We start from the raw sequence: 15,281 nt of genomic DNA, 5'->3' as shown, positions 1-15,281 counted from the left end.
TTCTTCAAGAAACCAATTAAAAAAATTGGTCTGCTGTTGAGGATAGTTTTGTGCTAGAAGCAGTCAATTTTTGGAAACACTAATGTGGAACGCAACCGCCTTTTCAGGAGCGTTGTTTTAGAACTTTGAAAGTAGGTATGGTGTTACATGTGTAGATTTTAGATTTCTTTAGATTTTTCTCTTAAGATTTAGATTTAAGCACGGATATTGCAAAGCATGGTAGGCCTGAGAAATTTCTTTGGGGGGGAATTTAATGCAGTTTAAATCTGACAAAATGCCACAGTTCTCTAGTAGTTATTACTGTTAACTTCTGTGTGAGGTTTTAATTCACCTATACATTAAATATGTTTACAGTTCACGCATCAGTCATGGGGTAGAAGAGTAGGCAAGAATCTTTGTTGTCAAAAGAGCGGTATTTTTAACTGAGGGAAAAACTATTTATTGAGATTAAGCCTGTTAAGCATAATGAGAGGAGAGATAGAAATCTTGGAATTATTATTATTTATTAATTAAATATATTAAAAAGTAACAAAATTGTTAATATCTTTTCCAATGTTTGTTTTTATTTTGTAATGTCAGCTTAAAGAAAAAAATGTTGCAATGACATAACACGTTTCTGTGAAGACTGTCACGATTTGGTGTAATTAAAGTCCTAGCTGTTTTTATAATGTGTGATGTGGTCATATTACAGAGACGGATGCCCCAAACTTTCCGTGATCCAGCCACTGCTCCATTGAGGAAACTCTCTGTAGATCTGATCAAAACATACAAGCATATTAATGAGGTAAGGGCTCCAGCAGTTTTTGTACTGTCTGTTATGTCAAGCTCTTATTTACAACATAAAGTATATTTTCTATTAATAATCTCATGAAGAGCTATGAATAATGAAGCTTTCTCTCAGTTGTTCATCTCTCATTTGAGGTCATTGATGTCATGGCCCTACATTCTGCCCCGCACACAGGAAATTTTTTATCCTGGAGTTTATTTTCTGTTGTTTTATAAAGAAATGGTGAGCTTTTCTGTTGCTTGATAAGAAGATACAAGTGGCACAGACACTCTTTACCTCAGTATTTAAATTTTTATAATTTGTGTCTAAAGACTTTTAAGGAAAATGGTAAAGTGTTTCTCTTAAATTATTTAATTAAATATTATTGGCCAACGTAAAATAGAAAAATAGGTGGTTAATGTAGGAAAGCATCCCCTAGTTTTTAACTTTTGGCAATTGTGGAGCAGTGGTTACTGACTTGCTTGGAATTTTTTTCTGGTCTTGCAGAAAGAGCAACTGACAACACTTTTTCAAGCTACTTATAATTTTTAGTTTTACTGTGTGTGTAGTGTACTGTGATGTATCTTTTTTCACTTAGGAACTCAAGGGATGAGTGTTATTAGTGCATTTATTTAGGTCATCAAGATTTTGCTTTGGTATAATAACTTGACTTCAAATAGAGTGATAGCAGGAAAGGATTGTTTGTTTTTGCAATAGTAGAAGTTGTTTCTTAAAATCACAGGATTAGATATGATTGTAAAAGCTGTTTTTATTCTTTATTGAACTGATGTTCTAAAAATCGCTCTTAAGCAATATACTTTTCATGTTTAGGTTTACTATGCAAAAAAAAAACGGCGGCATCAGCAGGGCCAAGGAGATGATTCCAGTCATAAAAAGGAGAGAAAAGTTTACAATGATGGCTATGATGATGACAACTATGACTATATCGTAAAAAATGGGGAGAAGTGGATGGATCGTTATGAAATTGACTCTTTAATAGGCAAAGGATCCTTTGGACAGGTAATATTTAACAGCTGAGCAACTATAATTAATGTGACTCATAATATGCATTTCATTTGAAGTAGTATTCCTGTTTCATTTTGAAATTAAGCTCTTCTTTCTTAATGCTGTTATACTGAGTGCTGCTCAAGACACTTATATTTTGTCCTGTTTCTCGTTACTACAGATAACATTGGAATATATATCAGTATATGCATCTTCTAAAGCAATTTCCACTGAGCAAATCCTCTGCCCTTTGCTATCACTTCACATTCTTAGCTGTTTGGCTTGAGTTTTTATATTAAAACAATCTAATGCTAGGGATTATCTGTTACAAATGTTACTTAGTAACTTGTGTTTTGACAGTTTGTGGCTGTAGCCAAGACTTGAGAAAAAGGCTGGAAGGAGGATGGGGCTTTCTTCTTTTGTTGTTTTTTTGTTAGTTTTTCTCAGATTTTGCCAGCTGTTTCACAGTATTGTTTTTGATGATTTGATAAGTGCATTTGGATCTAATACCTCAGTGAAGCTCAGTGGTGCCTCAGCTCTGTTTTGTGGCATCACTGCGATAAATGTCACGTGATAAATTGTGACTTTATTGTGGTATCAAGTAAGAGAAGAAATTTAAGAAAAGACATTTTAACTGGGAAGAACAAAAGTTCTGAAAATGTTTTCTCTGAATTCAGAAAATGAAGAAATTTTAGAAAGTGAGTTTTGCTGTATTTTGAGAACTCGAGATTTTACTGACGTATTTGACTCTTCTCTTTTAGGTTGTAAAGGCTTATGATCGAGTTGAGCAGGAGTGGGTGGCTATCAAAATAATAAAAAACAAGAAGGCTTTCTTAAACCAAGCCCAGATTGAAGTGCGACTGCTTGAGCTTATGAACAAACATGACACTGAGATGAAGTACTATATAGGTACTTGATTATTTTTCGCTTCTATTTAATGAATTTATGAACATTGTAGGTCTTACTGTATAGTGTAGTGTGCTTCTGGTACTAAAGAAATTAAAAGAATAATACAACTTTTGAAATAATTAATATTATTTAGTGCAGATTTTCCAGATTGCTTCACAACAGGATCAGAGCCAGAGGAAGAATATAGAAAAGTATTTGAGAAAACAGACTTGTTACTTCATAGGTTTGAGAGCTTTTGTAGAATTTTCTTTTTCCAGTTAATGATAGGGGCACCTGAAGAAGTTGCTGTGGACTGGCTTTTCCACAGAAGCTGTGATTTGTGGTAGTTTACATCTCTTTCACCACTTTGAATAAATCTGAAAGTATCTTAGAACTGTAATGGATACTTGCATGCATGTTGAATATAAACCAGCATCATAAAATAATTTTTTTGCTAGATTAATCATTATTTTTGATTGTGACAAGAAAGCTCAAAATTTTATGTAACAAATCGAACATAAGACATGTAAATGTTAAGACTTCCCCATTTATAGCACAGAAAATGTTTTAAAGCTTTAAAGATGGTTTCTGTGATTTGGAATGCTGTTCCCTTGACTTCTTATTATAATGCGACTTGAACTTTATAATAATGACAAAATTAAGTCAGCTCGGGAAGAAAAAATTATTAAATCCTGTTTATACTCTGGAGTGGAGAATTGGGGAAAAAGATGATGAGAGGAAAGCAAAAATGTGTAAAGAGAGATGGAGAAGTATGGAAAAGAGTGATTAAGAATATGAAACTTGGTTTTGAGTATCCTCTAATTTATACAAGCTAAAATAACAGCTATTCTTTCCTGATTTGCATGTATATATCGGATTACTGATTTTTCTTTCTGTCATTTAGAAAAAAACCCTTTGAAATAATGTTATTATACATTGGTGTTAAATTATCTGATGAAGATTCAGTTACACCTTAACCTATTTTATAGAGTATTGTATTTAGAATACATTTTGTGTATTCAGTGTAAAAGTTCTTAATGCATTTTTAACTAATATTTATTAATAACATGTTTACATAAACCAAAAGCTAAACTTGACAACATACTACGTCAAAAAGATGATTGGATGATTGACGAACATTAAAGACATGACCAGTTTGAGATTAATATACAGCAATTAAAGATGCTGTAGCCATCATCAAATAAGCTCTTGAAATTTTACATTTTTAGAGAGCCTGTTTATAACATCAGGTAAAATGAAATGGACTAAAAAATTGTCTAATCTCCCTATGTGAACGAAGGCAGGATTATATAGAGAACAGTGCTTGAAAGAAGAAAAGATCTGATAGTTTTAAACAGTGCAGAAATAACACCTACTACCTTTGCTTAGACAAGTAGTTTTAGGCTTGTTTTAGGCTTGTTTCAAGTTGATTTCCAAATCTTCTGGTATGGTATATTTGAATAGTTCTCCTTTTATTTAACACAATACTTAATTAACAAGACAATGTCACTAAAGATCAAAAACCCCAGACAGATAATGTTTTGATGAATTCCTTGTATTGCATGCTGTGCAAAAACTGACCATGGAAAACAGATCCCTAGGCACGTCTCTGGAAACTGTTTATAAGTATAGGAACAGTTGCTTATGAACATACTTTTACAATAAGACATAATCGAAGCATTCAGCATATTCATGTAAAAAATAAGTTGTCTTTAGGACGTGGACAATTCACTCTCTCATAGACTTTCAAATACATGATGCTGAGAATAGTTGAATAAGCCTGAAAGCGTTGCAAGTACGACAATGTACTGTCTGGTGTAAAATATAGACTTCAGGGAGAACTTGATTAAATACACTGTAGCCTGATTTTTAAGGCCATAAACTTTAGCTGCTTATGCTTGTGTCAGATCTCTAGTACTTTCAAACTATTGACCAGATCTAACACAAGTATAAAAATGCATTATGGCCTTCTAGTTTTGTGAAAGTCAGTGGCAGAGTGGAGGAGAAATGCTCAACTGTCATATCTTTGCTGAAGGAAAATTGTTGAGCTCTCCCCCATGCTGATGGAGCTGTGTGGCTGCTGCAGGGGGCACGAGCTGGCCGGTAGCCTGCTGGCCCTTAGAGATCAATTGGAGTCAGGGGTGATTCTTGCCAAGTTGGCAGGTCCAACAAGCTTAGGTGGTGTGGGAAGGAATTGGAATCAGATGTAGGAAGACCATAAGGACGTGAAAAGGTGCTGGTGATTTTGTGGTGGGGAGGGTAGTGGAAATGTGGCAAAGGTGAGAAAATACGGAATTTCTAGGCAATGATGGAACTGGCACCAGGGTGGAAGGAAATGGTATTGTTACAGGTAAGTTATAAGGGACACATGAAGAACTGGCTTATAGTAACGGAGGGGGAAAAGATAATCCACAGGACACCAAGTAATGACCTTAATTGAAAGTCTGAGTTCTTATTGTGCTAATATTCGTTCAAGATTTTATTATGACAAAAAGGGGTAGCGGTGTTGATTTTTATCTGAGGGCTGAAGTATTTTACCTGCTTCAGTTTCCTTTTACTTGTGGCAACCAACCTGAATGATTGACAGACTGGTAAACTCTACTTGCCTCTAAGCAGATTAATGTGGTGAATTTTTCACCTATTTAATGAAAAAAATATTATTTGTTTTTTACTGGATTGGCTGCTTTCATAAATTGAGATTACCCCAATTGAAATGAGTATGATGCCTTTGCGATATTGATCAGTTTTATTAATTGAAGTTGTGCCTTATATATTGCAGTAATATCTTAGCATATTGTAAGTGAATGTGACAGTCAAATATTTTCTCTGTAAATGTAAGGAAAATTCCCAATAAATAATTAAGTCTAAAGTACGATATCTGCTTTACTGTGTGCTGCTCTCTGTGCACTTTTTTTGCAATCTGCTTGGACTCGAATACGATTTTAGCTTTAGGAGGAAGGAGAAATTAGCTCTGTCCTGAAAAAGAGCAAAAGCGTTGTGACAAAAGTTGTATTACACACTGTTTGCACTTACTGTGTTTTTTGCTCATATTTTTATTTGCCCACAAATGTGTTTGTCTTTGCTAATAGGCTGCCTTGCTAATAGGGGAGTGATGGCTTCTATTGAAAAATTTTTTGGCTGATATAGCTTTAGTAAGGTACACCTGAGGACACTTAAGAAGTGTAAAATACTCCCCCATACCCTGGGCATGGCAGCAGTATTTTGTAAATAACCACAGATCTAGGGAAAAAAGAAAATAGTAACACTGTATTATTTTACTCACAGGTCACCTTCCTCCATTTTGATTAAAATATTTAAGCATTGTGTTGTAACTAGTTTTTGATACTTGCCACGCAGGATATGTATTAATTATTTTCTTCCCCTTTTTAAAGTGCATTTGAAGCGCCACTTCATGTTCCGAAACCATCTCTGCTTAGTCTTTGAAATGCTGTCCTACAATCTGTATGATCTGTTGCGGAACACCAACTTCAGAGGTGTCTCATTGAACCTGACACGAAAATTTGCACAGCAGATGTGCACTGCACTGCTTTTTCTGGCGACTCCTGAACTTAGTATCATTCACTGTGACCTAAAACCAGAGAATATCCTGCTCTGTAACCCCAAACGAAGCGCTATCAAGATTGTTGACTTTGGCAGTTCGTGTCAACTTGGACAGAGGGTGAGCATTTGTAAAATGTCTACTTATGCTGCTGTTGGATACATATGAAAAAAATAATATTTTAAAGTCATAATACCTAGGTAGCTAGTATAAACTTTATTAACGATGACTTGCATGTAACTCGTTTTTACATAGAGTATTAAGAGATCAACAGCCTGTAAGAACTTTAAATATGAATTTTAATACCATTGTAGATAAATTTTCAGCATAGTGATAAAAGTTCTTTCTTTTCTCTTTCTGCTATGTTAATGCAGAATACATCAGCACTTGATACTAGAACTCTGCAGTGCTATTAAATAAAATATTTGTTATTATTTTCTTATTTCATGTGCATCAGTCCTCCATTTAGTATGCCTTGGAGATAAGATACTTGAGGGCTGAGACAGTGCAGTAGCTAGATTTTAAAGCTACAGGTTAAAACCAAACCATTTTTACAAAAACTAGCAACTGCAGAAAGACTAAATTGAGTTTAGTGGTAGTATTACTATGAATAAAGATGCATATGTGCGAAGCATTTCCAGGACACAGGAACTTCTTTTTGTCAATTGCTCTTCAGTTTAGGATTGATCTGTACTGTTAAGTAGTTGTCCAAAGATTTAGAGTTGTGTCCTGTTTACATTACTTTGAAGATGAGAGTGGGGTTTTTTTATTTGAACTGTTAGACTCTGTTAAGCCTAGTCTGTCCAGCATAGCCAAGTAGCTCTGTATTTGCTTTAAGAAATGTTAAAATATTTAAAATAATTATTAAGACCATAAATAATTCTGCTTGGATGCTGGAGCCTTTTCTCTTTAGGAAGTACCTTTGAGTTGTATTCCTCCAGTGTTTGATTTGTACTGACAGTTTGCTCCCTGAGTTTATCAGGATGTTCTGTTCAGCTTGTACCTTATAGTCCTCGTACAAATAGGCTGTTTTCTGGTCGAAAGGATTATATTTGGCTGAGCAAGTGACCACTTCTATTCAGGTCACCTTTACTTTAGTTGTTTGCACTGAAAACCAATCGTTAGCTAGAGAGGTAAGATTTCTATGGATAGAAGTTAGACTATAGTTCCTTTAAAAAAAAGGGAGGTGAGATTTCCCAGGTCCATTCTCTGCCTTTGGCATTTTTGCCTATAAATGTGTGAATGTTAACTTTTTGCTTTGAGAAAGCTGGATATTAAAAAACCCAAATAAACCAAGCAAAAACCCTGCCTCAGAATAGTCAACATTTGCAAAAGAGATGAAGTTTCAGAAATATGACTAGTGCTACTGCAGATGGGATCATTTTATTAGAAGAATTAAGAAACTTCCTGGATTGACTTTAACAGAAGTCCCCCAGTTCCTTCTTGAGGAGTTGGGACTGGCCAGTGGCACCCTATTGCTTTTTCCCATAAAAAGGTTGATTAGAGCAGGTCAGAATATTGAATACTGTATTGAAAGCAGATTAATAAAAGAACCTTTTGCTATAGACTAGCAACGTTTCAGCCCAGGGTGAAGGAAAGTGCCAGGAGTTGAAATGAGATCTGGATTGTTTAGGTTAATAAGATAATTTTGAGATGTTATGAAGCACAAATACAAAAACCTAGTGTAATTTCTTATTAAAGTTAACTTAAAAAGCTGTAAGAAAATACCAGTACGTTTGTGGAAAGTGCTGGGTAAAATAGCATGTTTAAAGTATGAGTCTGTTTTGGGTAGTTTTTGGTTGGTTGGGTTTTGGTAAGGGTTTTGGACTTGGACTTTTTTAAATTAAGTTTTGTTTGTTTGTTTAATATGCCTACATTTAAGCCAGTCTCTAGGTTTAGAATCCAAATAGAATTATCTGTCTTCACATTATCCTTGTGAAATGATCAGGATAGTTGGGGGTGGAAGAAAGTTGCTTTTTCCCCGTTTGTTGTTTTCTATTTCCTGGAATCACCTGGTAATTTAACCTCATTTCATCACATCAGAGTTGTGGCTTTTGAACTTTTACTGTTGGTTTTGTCTGAAGCGTTACGGAATTCTGATGTGGCTTGTGGGATAGCTTTTCATAGGCTGATACCAGACTTAAGATTTTGTTGTACAGTTACCTGTAATTTCATGAGTTTATACCCATCAACCTTAAAGTCTGCGATACTGACATCATGAATGAACTTGCACTTTTTTGGTTTTGAGAGAGAGGATGTGAATGATAACATTTTCTTAAGAAATAAAATTTAGATATTTTTATTCATGTAATGTATAGATACTTTTCAGTAGCAATGATACCTTGGCTTTCGCTGCACAAAAAATGTATTTCATGGTAGTTCTGTTTTGTAATACAGAGTCATAATAGTGCTTTTTGGATTCTGTGTATTCACCTTCACATACTTTTATTTCAGATATACCAATATATCCAGAGTCGTTTTTATCGATCACCAGAGGTGCTACTGGGAATGCCTTATGATCTTGCAATTGATATGTGGTCCCTTGGGTGTATTTTAGTTGAGATGCACACTGGAGAGCCTCTTTTTAGTGGGGCAAATGAGGTATGCAGCTATATTGTGGTATAAGTAATCATTATTTTATTTTTTTTGTTCATTCTCATCATGACTTTCACTGGTTTAATTGTAATGTATAAATTAGGGGAGTCTAGTAGTTCTAAAATGAGTAAACGTCAATGACAACAATGTCTGAACTCTAAATTACCTGTTAATAATTTTCTGTTTCTGTGTCCTTCCTCTTACTCCTTATTTAGTAATTTTTTTTTTACATACTGGATTTTTCTTAAACTTATGGTTAATTTAGAACTTGTTTGAGTAGTAAACATTTGCTTCCCACGTGACTAGAATATCACACTGCTCAGCTGTCACATGTTCTTCACATACATTCTTTTGGTTGAAACAGGTGGATCAAATGAATAAAATAGTGGAAGTTTTGGGGATACCACCTACTCACATCCTTGACCAAGCACCAAAAGCAAGAAAGTTCTTTGAGAAGTTGCCAGATGGCACTTGGAACTTGAAGAAGACCAAAGATGGAAAAAGGGTAAATTACGTATCTGGGATGATAATATGGAGGGGTTTTTTCTTTTTTTTTAAAAAAGGGGTGAGGTGTTACTTTGTTTTACATCTTACTTTAATGAAAATGTAGCTTCACTATTGTTCATTATTGTTCCATGTTGTAAGAGATTAAATAACACTTTCTGTGTGTTGAGTAGTTTCTTACTTTTATTTTACTTTCTTTTATTGTGTGTTTAAATTGTGCACATCCATTAACTTGATTTCAAGCAATTTTTAACTTGCCAACAGGAATACAAACCACCCGGAACTCGTAAACTTCACAATATACTAGGAGTTGAAACAGGAGGACCAGGTGGACGTCGTGCTGGGGAATCGGGTCATACTGTAGCTGACTACTTGAAGTTCAAAGACCTCATCTTAAGGATGCTTGATTATGACCCTAAGACACGAATTCAACCTTATTATGCTCTTCAGCATAGTTTCTTTAAGAAAACAGCAGACGAAGGTACAAACACGAGTAACAGTGTGTCTACGAGTCCTGCCATGGAGCAGTCACAGTCTTCAGGAACCACCTCTAGTACATCTTCAAGCTCAGGTAAGTTTTTCTCGGTAACAGATGACAAAATTGTATTTCCTGATCACATCGGAGGAGTCTTTCCCAGATAAAGGTTCTTTTTTTGTTGTTGTTAAAAACCAAATATGTCAGTCATGCTCATCAAAACGGCTGTTTTAATTAGCTGCGAAAAGTAACTGCTCCAACAAGAACTAAAAAGTAGATGAGCAGATATGTAAGTGATTATCATAGGTCTTATATTTTTACCTTAAAGCAGTTTGAATATCTTAATGCTGTCAGTGTTTTACAGCTTACTTCAAATTTTGTTTCTTTTTAGTTATTGTGCATGTTATTATTTTATAGGTGGATCTTCTGGAACAAGCAACAGTGGAAGGGCACGGTCAGACCCCACACACCAGCATCGACATAGTGGTGGACACTTCACTGCTGCTGTTCAAGCTATGGACTGTGAAACACACAGCCCACAGGTATGCTAAAACAGAGCTTTTGTCTGTTTGATTTATATGATTTTTCTGAGAATATTAAACGCCTAAAACTGATTAACACTTTCATTTCAAAATGGAAGTGGTTTAGACATGGAACTAGCCTTCAGATTTGGGGTTTTTTCACCTCCAGCTCTTACGGAGTCCTTTATACATTAGGTCAGTTACTTAGGTGAAAGGACTGCACGAAGCTGTAAAAATTTCTATAGCTTCTGCAAAGGTAAAGGTTTTGTATTAGTAGCAGAAAGTCAGGTGGAGAAGTCTACGCTTCGCCTTGCACAAGCTGTAAGGGCACACCAAACTATGCGCCTTCCAACCCAGTGAAGAACTAGCTTGTACTTCAGTGGACTCCTGCAGGAGTTCTTACTTTAATCTTAATGTTGTTCAGGTACTTCACCAACATCATTGTTGATGACTTAGTGTTTATTCAATGCTGCTTCTTGGAAAGAAGCAACAACTCATTTATTAACTGCCACTTCAGTGATATTTTTATTTTAGTACAGAACAGATAAAAGTATAAGTTCTCCCAAGCAGATGATTTAGTTTATGCAACAAATTGGTGTGTAGCTAGATCTTCCTATTTTAGCAATCTTTAACCAGCTGTGTTCTTCCAGAGGTGTGGGTAGTACTCTTTTAATGCTCTTGACACTGCTCAAGATCTGAACTACAACATGCTAATTTAGCTTAGGATGCTTATTGTATCCAGAGGCCGAAGTCAGAGGTCAGGGTGTTACTGTTCTGTTATGTTGTTTATTGCTATTGTTGTGTCAAGCTGCTTCTGTAATTTTGACAGTTTGTTTGTGTATTAGACTTGACTTAAACCATTGGTTTAAAAAAAGCATCTAGAATGTGAACTCATTTTTCTTAAGGCCTATTTTTTAAAGTTAGCATAAACACTAACAACTTAATCTCTCTGGTACGTTGCAGACGGTCATATCTGAGTACACGTTTTAATTTTTACTTTGCTTGTGAACATAGGTTCGACAACAGTTTCCTCCTCCGATTGGTTGGACAGCCACTGAAGCTCCTACACAAGTCACTGTTGAAAACCATCCAGTTCAAGAAACCACCTTCCATGTAACCCCCCAACAACAGAATGCATTACATCATCATCACGGAAACAGCTCTCACCACCACCACCATCACCACCACCACCACCACCATCATGGACAGCAAGCCTTGGGTAGCCGGACCAGGCCGAGAGTCTACAATTCTCCAACAAACAGCTCCTCCACCCAGGATTCTATGGAGGTGGGCCACAGTCACCACTCCATGACATCCCTGTCTTCCTCAACTACTTCTTCCTCTACATCTTCCTCCTCTACTGGTAATCAAGGCAATCAGGCCTATCAGAACCGCCCAGTGGCTGCTAATACCTTGGACTTTGGACAAAACGGAGCTATGGACATGAATTTAACAGTCTACTCTAATCCGCGCCAAGAAACTGGCATAGCTGGACATCCAACATACCAGTTTTCTGCTAATACAGGTCCTGCTCATTACATGACTGAAGGACACCTTGCAATGAGGCAAGGAATTGATAGAGAAGAGTCTCCCATGACAGGAGTTTGTGTTCAGCAAAGTCCTGTGGCTAGCTCGTGACTAAACTGAAACTAAGTTTGTTTCTTGTGTGTTTTTATAGAAGTGGTGTTTTTCCAAAAACAAAGTGCAAAGCTGCTTGAATCAGAAGGAGATAAACTCATTTCGCTACAGGAGGGCAAAGCTGACTATTTTTTTAAACTTGAAAAGATTGCAAAGGGACAATGAAGTTTTTTTTGTTGGTTTTGGGGGGGTTTGGTTTTTTTTTTTTTGGTTTGGGTTTGTTTGGTTGGGGTTTTTTTTTTTTTTTTTTTTTTTTTTTTAAGAGCCATTCTGGACCCACTTTAACCGATAGCTTAGTGGTGTTCACCTTTTGCTTCCCTCAATTTAACTTGCCACAACCTAGTCATAGTTTGTTTTTTGGGGGACAGGTTTGTTTTGGGTGTTTTTTTTTTTCTTTTGGATCTCATTCAACAGGGGTTATTGTTCAAATGTGAGCTGTAGTTTGCAAGCTAGTTTCTTTTTAAAGGCATTGCACATGATTTATAAAAGGCCCTTTGAAGTTTTTGGGTGGGAGGGGAGTGAGTAATATATTTTTTTTAGTTCCCCAAACAAACATGGGCACAGAAATGCAGTACTGTAAGAAAGAGGGACCTTCAGATTACACAAAGATATATTCTTCAGCTGTAAAAAGGGACGGTTGTAATGGAGTTTGTAAGGCACATTAAGCATGCTAAGTGGCGGTGGTCAGAACTCTCCTTTTCTGAATCTACTGAGGATCAAAGCAGCAATTGTAATGGGATTCTGTGGGTCTCGTGTTTTGGAGACCGCAGTCAGTTAGTATTGAAATATGACTGGTTTCATAACTGAGGTGCACTGAGAAGCAATCAACGGGTCGGTCCTGGCCAGTCCTGGGGAGGTCTAAGTGGTGGTCTTTGGGATAACCTTTGGCCTTATGGATTTGGACTCTTAAGTTAGAAGAGCCTACCATTTCAGATGCAATCACTTTTGGACATGCTTTTGCAGACAGTCCTTAATGCTGAAAACACAGAGAATGGGTAATTCAAGAGGCCTTTCTTTTAAAATAGACTTTTGTGACCCACTTATTGTAAGGTATTGCAAGGTCACTTTGCGTGTGTCATAAAGTTGACTTCCTTATTGGTTGAAGGTCACAGGAGTAGTGGTTTGCGTTTGATGGAAATAGCTACAACTGTGTCCCTTCCTGCTTTTTACTTTTTTCTTTTGCTTTTTCTCGGCACGTGGTTTCTCCACCATTACTTCTGCACAAAGACGTCTTCTGTTCATCCTGAACATTTTTAAAAATGCAGAATTTTATGTGACTGCTTTTTTGCCTCACAATTATGCTGTGAATTTTACAAAAATTTATTTTCTTTTTTGATAATTTATTGTACCAAAGCTGTTTTTATAGCACATAGATGTCTGTAACCAATAATGTAGCAGTTCTGCACTTTGACACAAGGTGTAACTAGACCATTTTTAAATGTCAGTTGAAAATTATGGCTGTACTATTGCTTAAACAAAACTGGAACTGTTGTTGAATTCATAGCCAATACATTTACAGCAATCTGTGTACTGAACATAATAGATTGACATCTACTTCGAGACTATAACATCCGTTACGTTATAAATGTGTTCAGGCTTCTGAAGGTAAAAGGGACAGTAGATCCAGAAGCTATGAAACCAGCAGTTGATTCTTGTATTCCTTATTAACATAGTTGTAAACTTGAAGGCAAGACCTCGATTGCATGAACAGGTCCAAAATAATAGTCTGAGTAAAGCAAAACACTCACATGAGACCTGAGGTTAGCAGGCTGTATTTAACAGGTGCCTAATTTTTGGGTAACGCTGCCTTAATATAACACAGTCAGCTTGGCAGTTGCAAAATTTATGGGCCCATTCAGAGATACATTTGTACAAATAGTGAAAGCTCCGTGAAAAACATTTGGAAGAAGGGTAATTCATTGATTGCCCATCCCAGATTAACATTGCTTGCCCATTTTCTATATCTATTACAGAAGCAGTGATCTACCTCTGCCAGTAAGCCCTTTTGAAAGTTAATTTAGCAGAAAATTCAGAGTTCATACTGGTCAATTCCATGCGGCTAAATCATTCTTTCAGACTAAAAGGTGGAACTTTTTAAACTTACAGTGGCAATGCAGCAGCTGACTACCATGTAAATGGGAATGAATACTTGGGATTACCATTCTTTGTAAATCATGATTTTTTTAATCAAGCGATCCATATTTCTTTTGTATTAACACGTCAGCCCTGTGGATGACAGTGGGGTTTTTTTTTCCATTTTCTTCTTATTTTTAAACTTAGCGAAGTTTACAGGATTTGGAAGGCTGTCACCTTAGAAATGGGATGCTGAGTTTAGCAATATGAAAAGGAATCCAGTACTTACTGCTGTCTAGGAATATAAGGGTAATATGAAATCTGAGTGATTTTTGTGTGCGCAGGTTGCCACACCTTAGCAAGCACCAAAAAATAAAGCAGTTAAAAACATCTACAGAAAGAAGAAATCATAAAATCCAGTGCTTCTGCATACTGTGTTATGTTACAGTCCAGTTTTGTGTGCTTTACTACACAGTTTGGTTACAGGACTTCTGTGCATTGTAAACATAAACAGCATGGAAAAGGTTAAATACCTGTGTTCAGATTGTAAGATCTAGTCCGGACTTGCTGTGTATATTGTAACGTTAAATGAAAAGACAAGCCCTTTGTATTATAGTCATGCAGTCTTATGTATGATAAACAGTTGAATAATTTGTCCTCAGACTCTTTACTGTGCTTTTTAAAAAAAGAGTAATTTAAGAAAAAAAAATGTAAACTTAGTAAATCTTCCTATGCAATTAACCTACTCCAAGCCATGGTATGGTAGGTATAATTATACTATAATATGTAAATATCAGATACATTGAAACAGACTTAAAAATATGAAAGTAAAAGTTGGAGGCATAACAGATAATTTTGAGTTTTTAATTGAAACAGCAAGGTATATACAAATCATTGATGTATGAACACGGCTCTGCTTGATGCTGATGGACTGTACGTGTAGTTTGAGTTCTTTATATTATCATCTGTTAGTTTGAATGTTCTTATATGCACTGCAGCTTTCTACCTACTACAGATAGCTGATTTTAAGGCCAGAAGTGACCATGGTAATGAAATAATCTGACTGGTGTGCCATTTTATCCCTAGAACTCAATCTAGTTTTTTCTGCATCATGAAGTCCATATCCTTTGGGTGCAGTAGAACGTAGTTTGGAAAACGATAGCTGATTTTCATATAGCTTCTTCAAGTGTAAGGATTTTTCTGTGTCTCCCAAGTGATTCGACTAGTTTATTTTCCATATTCTTAGTCCTCATTCAA

General features: G+C 36.0%; 1 protein-coding gene across 1 annotated transcript; it reads left to right on the top strand.

Moving 5' to 3' along the window:
• The first annotated feature begins 667 nt into the window (after nucleotides 1-667).
• Nucleotides 668-12,195, top strand: DYRK1A (dual-specificity tyrosine-(Y)-phosphorylation regulated kinase 1A). Its single transcript, XM_009874754.1, has 9 exons — nucleotides 668-784; nucleotides 1,598-1,786; nucleotides 2,533-2,680; nucleotides 6,052-6,338; nucleotides 8,673-8,819; nucleotides 9,178-9,318; nucleotides 9,582-9,888; nucleotides 10,210-10,334; nucleotides 11,328-12,195. The coding sequence occupies exons 1-9, from the start codon at nucleotides 668-670 to the stop codon at nucleotides 11,949-11,951; spliced, it is 2,085 nt and encodes a 694-aa protein (XP_009873056.1). The 3' UTR covers nucleotides 11,952-12,195.
• The last annotated feature ends 3,086 nt before the right edge of the window (nucleotides 12,196-15,281 follow it).

Source organism: Apaloderma vittatum, unplaced genomic scaffold (genome assembly GCF_000703405.1).
Source record: "Apaloderma vittatum isolate BGI_N311 unplaced genomic scaffold, ASM70340v1 scaffold12528, whole genome shotgun sequence".
Lineage (NCBI taxonomy): Eukaryota > Metazoa > Chordata > Aves > Trogoniformes > Trogonidae > Apaloderma > Apaloderma vittatum.
This window is presented reverse-complemented; position numbering and strand designations above follow the sequence as displayed.